This window comes from Dendropsophus ebraccatus, chromosome 2 (genome assembly GCF_027789765.1).
Source record: "Dendropsophus ebraccatus isolate aDenEbr1 chromosome 2, aDenEbr1.pat, whole genome shotgun sequence".
NCBI lineage: Eukaryota > Metazoa > Chordata > Amphibia > Anura > Hylidae > Dendropsophus > Dendropsophus ebraccatus.
The window spans coordinates 8252777-8262722 of NC_091455.1; the positions used below are offsets into that span (position 1 = coordinate 8252777).

At 47.4% G+C, this 9946-nt stretch overlaps 1 protein-coding gene across 1 annotated transcript; it reads left to right on the forward strand.

The window, feature by feature from the left end:
• The first annotated feature begins 332 nt into the window (after positions 1-332).
• LOC138784096 (mucin-2-like) lies at positions 333-7520 on the forward strand. Its single transcript, XM_069959612.1, has 3 exons — positions 333-3330; positions 5929-6002; positions 6987-7520. The coding sequence occupies exons 1-3, from the start codon at positions 333-335 to the stop codon at positions 7518-7520; spliced, it is 3606 nt and encodes a 1201-aa protein (XP_069815713.1).
• The last annotated feature ends 2426 nt before the right edge of the window (positions 7521-9946 follow it).

The following is a 9946-nucleotide window of genomic DNA, read 5'->3' on the forward strand; positions in this document are numbered from 1 at the left end:
GATGAGAAGAAGAGATGAGAAGTTGAGAAGATAAGGAGATGAGGAGAAGAGATGAGAAGTTGAGAAGATAAGGAGATGAGGAGAAGAGATGAGAAGTTGAGACAATAGATAGATGAGAAGATAAGGAGATGAGATGAGGAGACCTCCACAGCGACCAGTCAGTCCATTGCTGATATTTCTTACAGTTGCTGCGCGCGTCCTATGATACTTTTATTTTTCTCTATTTTGCCGTATTACGTTACATCACTGATCATTTACAGTATATAAATAATAACACATAATAACTTTCCTTTGCAGGTTGTGCGCTGACTACCGCTACCACCTATACTACCATGTCTGAAGCTTCTACATCACTGACTACAGGACCAGAATGGAGCGACACAACATCTGAGCCCAGTGATACAACTAAGGACAATAAAGATGGCGGCAATGTATCATCCACCGCATCACCAGAGATCAGTATCTCCACTGTGATAGACCATAATGGAAGCCAGGCTGTAACTATGATCAGTACATCAGATACTATCAATACTACTATAGCACCAGGTACAACCCCTGACAATGGTATCAGAACCAGCACCATCACAGTGACTGAGCCAACACCTGACAACAGCCATACAAATGTGACATATGGTACCGGCACTAATTCCACAATAGTGATTCAGCCAACAAGTGTGACATATGGTACTGGCACCAGCACCCCCCCACAGATGGAACCAACACCTGACAATGACCAAACAAGTGTGACATATAGTGCTGGCACCAATTACACCAGAGTAATTGAGACAACTACTGACAATGCTGGTACAAGTGTGACATATAGTATCGGTACCAGCACCATCACAGAGATCGAACCAACACCTGACAATGACCAAACAAGTGTGATAAATGGTATTGGCACCAGCACCATGACAAAGGTGGAACCAACGCCTGACAATGACCAAACAAGTGTGACATATAGTATCGGCACCAGCACCATACAGACTGAACAGACACCTGACAGTGGTAATACAAGTGTAACATATAGTATCGGCACCAGCAGCACCACCACACTGATGGAACCGACATCTGACAATGACCAAACAAGTGTGACAAATGTTATTGGCACCAGTACCACCACAAAGATGGAAATAACACCTACCACTGACCAAACAGATGTCACATATAGCGCTGGCACCAATTCCAGCACATTGATAGCGCCAACAACTAACAAAGCTAGTACAAGTGTGACATACAGTATTAGTGAAAGCAGCACCATTGTGATGGAACCGACATCTGACAATGACCAAACAAGTGTGACAAATGGCATTGGCACCAGTACCACCACAAAGATGGAACCAACACCTACCACTGACCAAACAGATGTCACATATAGCGCTGGCACCAATTCCAGCACATTGATGGCGCCAACAACTGACAATAGCTATACAAGTGTGACAAAGGTTATTGGCACCAGCACCTTCACAAAGATGGAACCAACACCTACCACTGACCAAACAGATGTCACATATAGCGCTGGCACCGATTACACTAGAGTGATTGAGACAACAACTGACAATGGCCATACAAGTGTGTCATACAGTATTGGCACCAGCACCACCAAAGTGATGGAACTGACATCTGACAATGACCATCCAAGCGTGACACATAGTATCGGCACAAGCAGCACCACAAAAATGGAACCAACACCTGACAATGACCAAACGAGTGTGACACATAGTATAGGTACCAGCACAACCACAGTGACTGAGACAACAACTGACAATGCTGCTACAAGTGGCACCACAAACATAGGACCGACACCTGACAATGACCAAACAAGTGTAACATATAGTGTTGGCATCAGCAGCACCATAGTGCTTGAGCAAACACCTGACAATGGCCTTACAAGTGTGCCACATAGTGTTGGCACCAACACCGCTGCAGAGAATGAGCCAACAAGTGACAATAACCCTACAAGTGTGCCACATAGTGCTGGCACCAACACCACTACAGAGAATGAGCCAACAAGTGACAATAACCCTACAAGTGTGCCACATAGTGCTGGCACCAACACCGCTACAGAGAATGAGCCAACAAGTGACAATAACCCTACAAGTGTGCCACATAGTGCTGGCACCAACACCGCTACAGAAAATGAGCCAACAAGTGACAATAACCCTACAAGTGTGCCACATAGTGCTGGCACCAACACCACTACAGAGAATGAGGCAACAAGTGACAATAACCCTACAAGTGTGCCACATAGTGCTGGCACCAACACCGCTACAGAGAATGAGCCAACAAGTGACAATAACCCTATAAGTGTGCCACATAGTGCTGGCACCAACACCGCTACAGAGAATGAGCCAACAAGTGACAATAACCCTACAAGTGGGACACATAGTATCGGCCCCAGCACCATCACAGCAAGTGAGCCGACATCTGACACCAGTACAACCAACATCCTCTATATATCCAATAAAAATGAGCTCACCACCCCGGCAGATCCAACAAGTGACGTCAATTCAAGCAATGCTACAGATACAACTGGTGTCAGTCCTACAGATAGTATCATCCCAACCACCGATAGTGTACTCACTACAGGGACTGATGCAGCCATAGACACTACAACCAATATGGTAGATACCAGAACCACCAATACAGAGGAGAGGATCTCTACCTTTCGCACAGAAGTGATGCCCTCTACCACAGAGGTTTTAGCTACTACAGTCGGGACCTCGACCAATGGAAACACATCCTCAAGCTTTGCACCTAGTCCGACACTAGATCTATCTACAGAAACTCTAACCACCAACCGTGTAGGTGACACTGTAACAGAGCAAAGAGCAGAAACCACCGCAAAGACCACAAACCCAACAACCAGCACAACAACCAGTACAACAACCAGTATAACAACCAGTGTGACTATGGAAGCCACTACCATCAGCCCGGTGACCACCACTCCTTTTCCTTCTACAACTCTCGTTCTCGATACTACAATGAGTCAAGGCTTTACTGCACCTCCAAGCACACAAATGAGTGTGACAAAGACTACAAGTATCAGTCCTACAGACACGACAGCAACAAGTTTTACTAGTGCCAGAATGTACGAAACCCCAACCATTCCTTCATCAACCAGCCAAACTGTCACAGGCAACACTATTACACCTATAAGCACCCAAAGAAGTGTAACAAACACCACAAGTGTCAGCCCTACAACCCTGACAACAACAGCAAGTATTACTAGTGAGCTAATATACGAAACCCCAATTATTCCTTCAACATATAGTCAAACCTTCATAACCAATACTGGTATACCAACAACAAGTAATCAGCAAAGTGAAACAAGTACGACTGCTTCTACAGTACCTACAACAACCTCACCGACTGCAGCAAATATAACTATCAGCCCTGGGACCAGTGCTACAACCAGCAGTATTACTACTGTTACTCCTATAACTGCTGCTGCTCCTACTATAACTGCTGCTGCTCCTACTATAACTGCTGTTGCTTCTACTATAACTGCTGCTGCTCCTACTATAACTGCTGCCGCTCCTACTATAACTGCTGCTGCTCCTACTATAACTGTTGCTTCTACTATAACTGCTGCTGCTCCTACTATAACTGCTGCCGCTCCTACTACAACTGCTGCTGCTCCTACTATAACTGCTGCTGCTTCTACTATAACTGCTGCTGCTCCTACTATAACTGCTGCCGCTCCTACTATAACTGCTGCTGCTCCTACTATAACTGCTGCTCTTACTACTATAACTGCTGCTGCTCCTACTATAACTGCTGCTCTTACTACTATAACTGCTGCTGCTTCTACTACTATAAATGCTGCTCCTCCTACTATAACTGCTGCTGCTTCTACTACTATAAATGCTGCTCCTCCTACTATAACTGCTGCTGCTTCTACTACTATAAATGCTGCTCCTCCTACTATAACTGCTGCTGCTTCTACTACTATAACTGCTGCTGCTCCTACTATAACTGCTGCTGCTTCTACTACTATAAATGCTGCTCCTCCTACTATAACTGCTGCTGCTTCTACTACTATAAATGCTGCTCCTCCTACTATAACTGCTGCTGCTTCTACTACTATAACTGCTGCTTCTCCTACTATAACTGCTGCCGCTCCTACTATAACTGTTGCTTCTACTATAACTGCTGCTGCTCCTACTATAACTGCTGCTGCTCCTACTATAACTGCTGCTGCTTCTACTACTATAACTGCTGCTTCTACTACTATAACTGCTGCTGCTTCTACTATAACTGCTGCTGCTCCTACTATAACTGCTGCCGCTCCTACTATAACTGCTGATCCTACTATAACTGCTGCTGCTCCTACTATAACTGCTGCTCCTCCTACTATAACTGCTGCTCCTCCTACTATAACTGCTGCTGCTTCTACTACTATAACTGCTGCTGCTTCTACTACTATAACTGCTGCTGCTTCTACTACTTTAACTGCTGCTGCCCCTACTACTATTACTACTACTACTTCTTCTACTATTACTACTTCTAATACTCCTCCTACTTCTACTGCCACCACTACTTTTACCACTCCTCCTCCTCCTATTACCACTACTACTATTACTACTCCTACTACCACCACTATTACTACTTCTAATACTCCTCCTACTGTCACTACTATTACTACTACTACTACTACTACTACTACTACTCCTAATACTACTACTACTACTCCTACTACCACCACTACCACTATTACTACTTCTACTACTCACACTTCTCCTCCTACTACTATTACTACTACTTCTTCTACTACTACTCCTACTACTAAAGCTACTACTGCCACAACTCTCGTACCAAGTTCAACAAATGGTAAGTTCCATGTCCTTCTTATGGATAATCTATAACTGATCTAACAGGAGATGTTCCGGCCTTATCAGATGGATTTCTATACTGCGGACGACCAATGGCCGTGTGTTGTCCCTATAGCACACGGCGGGCTGAGACAATAGATAAGTCTTTTACCTTCATCCCTGACAATGTTTCTGCGATACTTTAATCCATATGCAAATATGTTGTTTTGGTGCACTGGGGGCGGGGCTACTGTCCCAGATGCCCCCCCTCCTAATGAACATCAGCACAGGGTGCCAGCAGGGGTGGATCGGTGCAGTAACCCCGCCCCCAGTGCACCAAAACAACATATTTGCATATTAATTAAACTCTTAATATCACGAAAACTCTGCTGGGGATGAAGTTAAGACGCTTACTTATATACTCAGCGCCCCATGTGCTATAGAGGCATTAGATATATACAGTATCTAACCTGCTGGGGGAGGGGCATTCTTACCAGCTGATCCCCCTCCCTGCTGCTGTCCTCACATGTCTGGTCTCCACCCATGAACGCTTCCTGGTTCGATTCCTGCTCAGCCAATCACTGGTGGAGGCGGGTCTATAGTGAGCTCAGTGATTGGCATTTGTTGAGTCAGGACGCTCTGACTGTCAGGGAATGACGTAAGCTCAGATACATGAAGACGCTGTTCATCTTGAGGACTGTGATTGATATAAAGAGGACAATCAAGCCTAGACGTCAGTCACTTTAATTTCCCTCCCATTACACTTTCATGAAGATAACCCCTCCACCATTGTTAAAGTTGACTGAATTCCTAGCTAGAGTGTACACAGAAAGAGGAAGTCTTTTATAGGGTGAATACCTTTTATGATCTTATGTATATTTGGGCAGTCAGTCCATTACAGAGATGGTACGTGACGTCACAGTAAATCTGGTGGAAGGGTCACATGATCTGGCTAGAAATAAGAGTTGAGAGGGAAAGTCAGAAAGAACATTGTCCACTGCCCCCAAGAAAACAGTCCTGACCCCCCCCCCCCCCCCCCCCCCCCCCCCCTCCATACACCTATCGTCCACCTGGCCAGTCTGGAAACTTACATTCTTCATCTTTGTATTTTCCACAGGAACCTCGGTCCTTAAAGTGAGATTTATGAGCTTCTCACCTACAGACGCCACCATCAGCGCCATCATACAGGAGGTAACTCATATCTTTCCACTCTATAGGACAGAATTCAGGCCGTACTACAATGCCCATCATGCCTGGACAGCCAAAGCTTTAGCATGATGGGGATTGTAGTTCTGCAACAGCTGGAGGGGCGAAGCTTCCCCATCCCTTATAGTAACCCCGGCAGGTCCCATCACCATGCAGGAAACATGGGAACTATTGGCCATGACCAGGGGTTGACGGATTGGGAGAGAAGACCATCGGCCTAACAAAGCTTGGCCCCCAGTTATTGAAGCTATATGTCCCCCCACCCCCATCCCATCAAAGAACCCCAGGTAGCAGTTACAGTAGTCGGTATTCTTGTTGGCCGTCAGCCCTTAGAGGACGTGTTAATAGACTTCACTTCTCGTCTAGAGCAAAGATGATGGCCTGACGATGAGGGGCGATGGCTGACAATTATTTATAGTGCGGTCACATTCCTCAGGGCACAAAGCATGAGAAAAGCCGATAAACGTCTAGTAATGTCCACAAACCTCAGTACAAGGCGGATGTAATGGTAGGTAAGGAATCGCATGGCCGCCCATCACCAACCACAAGACTTTACCATGCTCTCCGCTGCTTTCCGCATATTTCTACTGGTTGTCCACTGGTTGTTGTATATACTATATACCTAGCATATACTCTATATATATATATATATATATATATATATATATATATATATATAGTAGTATACACCTGTATATACCTATAGGGTGGGAGAGGTGTGTGATTCCGGGGGGGCCCCCATAGATACTATTGTCCCCAGACACCAGGTGCAGCTCATGAGGATCAGATACCAGGCGCGAAGGATAGAACTCCTGACCTGGACTTTGTACAAACCCAATAGTGCCGTCACTTATGTCATAAAATAAACCAGTCCGTCAACTAGACAAGACAGGTATGTGACCGCTTACCATATGCTGCTTCACTAGTCATAAACTCTTATCATGTCCCATCCTGCAGTATTACTGATAGGTTAATCAAACAGGCCGCACCTATCTCGGCCCCAGCACCTATCCCGGCCCCAGCACCTATCCCGACCCCAGCACCTATACCGGCCCCAGCACCTATCCCGACCCCAGCACCTATCCCGGCCCCAGCACCACCTATCCCGGCCCCAGCACCTATACCGGCCCCAGCACCTATACCGGCCCCAGCATCTATACCGGCCCCAGCATCTATCTCGGCCCCAGCACCACCTATCCCGGCCCCAGTACCTATCTCGGCCCCAGCACCTATCCCGACCCCAGCACCTATACCGGCCCCAGCACCACCTATCCCGGCCCCAGCACCTATCCCGACCCCAGCACCTATACCAGCCCCAGCACCACCTATCCCGACCCCAGCACCTATCCCGGCCCCAGCACCTATCCCGGCCCCAGCACCAATACCGGCCCCAGCATCTATCCGGGACCCCAGCACCTATCTCGGCCCCAGCACCTATCCCGACCCCAGCACCTATACAGGCCCCAGGAACTATCCCGGCCCCAGCACCTATCCCGGCCCTAGTATCTATGTCTTACTCAGCACCTATCCCAGACCCTGCACCTATCCCTCACCCAGCAGCTATCCAGGCCCCAGTACCTATCCCTATGACACGTTCATCGGCTGATCGTTCTTTCTATTCCACGGAGCGATAATCGGCTGAATTGGGCAGATTCGGCCGATTATCGCTCCGTGGAATAGGCCCCTTACACTCTGGATCTCCTCACTAACGCTCTGGATCTTCTCCTCACTGACGCTCTGGATCTCCTTCTCCTCACTGACGCTCTGGATCTCCTTCTCCTCACTGACGCTCTGGATCTCCTTCTCCTCACTGACGCTCTGGATCTCCTTCTCCTCACTGACGCTCTGGATCTCCTTCTCCTCACTGACGCTCTGGATCTCCTTCTCCTCACTGACGCTCTGGATCTCCTTCTCCTCACTGACGCTCTGGATCTCCTTCTCCTCACTGACGCTCTGGATCTCCCTCTCCTCACTGACGCTCTGGATCTCCTTCTCACTGACTCTCTGGATCTTCTCACTGACACTCTGGATCTCCTTCTCCTCACTGACGCTCTGGATCTCCTTCTCCTCACTGACGCTCTCGATCTCCTTCTCCTCACTGACACTCTGGATCTCCTTCTTCTCACTGACGCTCTCGATCTCCTTCTCCTCACTGACGTTCTCGATCTCCTTCTCCTCAATGACACTCTGGATCTCCTTCTCCTCACTGACGCTCTGGATCTCCTTCTCCTCACTGACGCTCTGGATCTCCTTCTCCTCACTGACGCTCTGGATCTCCTTCTCCTCACTGACGCTCTGGATCTCCTTCTCCTCACTGATGCTCTGGATCTCCTTCTCCTTACTGACGCTCTGGATCTCCTTCTCACTGACACTCTGGATCTCCTTCTCCTCACTGACGCTCTGCATCTCCTTCTCACTGACGCTCTGGATCTCCTTCTCCTCACTGACGCTCTGGATCTCCTTCTCCTCACTGACGCTCTGGATCTCCTTCTCACTGACGCTCTGGATCTCCTTCTCCTCACTGACGCTCTGGATCTCCTTCTTCTCACTGACGCTCTGGATCTCCTTCTCCTCACTGACGCTCTGGATCTCCTTCTCCTCACTGACGCTCTGGATCTCCTTCTCCTCACTGACGTTCTGGATCTCCTTCTCACTGACGCTCTGGATCTCCTTCTCACTGACGCTCTGGATCTCCTTCTCACTGATGTTCTGGATCTCCTTCTCACTGACGCTCTGGATCTCCTTCTTCTCACTGACTCTCTGGATCTCCTTCTCACTGACGCTCTGGATCTCCTTCTCCTCCACAGATCTGTTCTCTTTTAAAGCCTCAATTTAATATAAAGGGATTTACAGTAACCTGGAGAGAGAAGAAGATCCCTGCAAGCTGCTCGTCCTGAATCCATGAGAAGAACCAGAAGACGTGTCAGACTGTATATTATACATGATCAGTGACTTATAGTCCTGTAGGGACTGGATGGATGTCCATGGAGCGCTCAGCACTGATATGCCGTTATTGGTTTCACATCCAGCACAGACATGTGTATATATATATATATATATATATATATATATATATATATATACACATGTTATATGATATTACACTATATCTATACAATACACATAAGTTATGACCACATACAGTGCATGTAATGCCGCCATACTGTACAGGGGCTCTTGTCATGAAGCAGTTTATTTGAAGGGGATGTACCACATATATTTAGCTCCAGATACTGGAACATGTTCTTATTTATATCATCTGTTTCTATTTTCTGAGTGTAACTTTGTGACATGCTTTACAGTAAGCCTCCGGGAGACAGACACAATGAACGTCTCCAGACCCTACGTTGTGTATGGGACACATTTGTGAGCATGCTCTGTGGGCTTATTACCCAGGAGAGAGGCACTGAGCTGTAAGCATGCTCTGTAGACTCTTTCTCCCATGAGGGGCACGGAGTTGTGAGCATGCTCTGTAGGCTCTTTCTCCCATGAAGGGCACTTAATTGTAAGCATGCTCTGTGGGCCTATTTCTCAGGAGAGAGGCACTGAGCTGTGAGCATGCTCTGTGGGTGTATTCCACAGGAGAGAGACACTCAGTTGTGAGCATACTCTGTGGGCTCATTCCACAGAAAGGGGGCCAAGTTGTGAACTTATTCCCCAGTAGAGGGGCACTGAGTTGTGAGCATGCTCTGTGCGCTTATTCCACAGGATGGAGTTGTAAGCATGCTTTGTAGACGTATTCCCTAGGAGAGATGCTAAGTTGTGAGCATGCTCTGTGGGCTTATTTCCTAAGAGAGAGAGATGCTGAGTTGTGAGCATGCTCTGTGGGCTTATTTCCTAGGGGAGGGGTGATGAGTGGTGAGCATGCTCTGTGGGCTTATTCCCCAGGGGAAAGGCACTGAGGCTTGAGCATACTCTGTGGGCTCATT

Excerpts from the sequence above, each read along its gene's own strand:
- LOC138784096 (XM_069959612.1), top strand. The coding sequence starts at position 333 with ATGTCTGAAGCTTCTACATCACTGACTACAGGACCAGAATGGAGCGAC. Across the intron at positions 3,331-5,928 it reads TAATCAGCAAAGTGAAACAA|GAACCTCGGTCCTTAAAGTG; the intron begins GTACGACTGCTT and ends TATTTTCCACAG. Across the intron at positions 6,003-6,986 it reads TCAGCGCCATCATACAGGAG|GTTAATCAAACAGGCCGCAC; the intron begins GTAACTCATATC and ends TATTACTGATAG.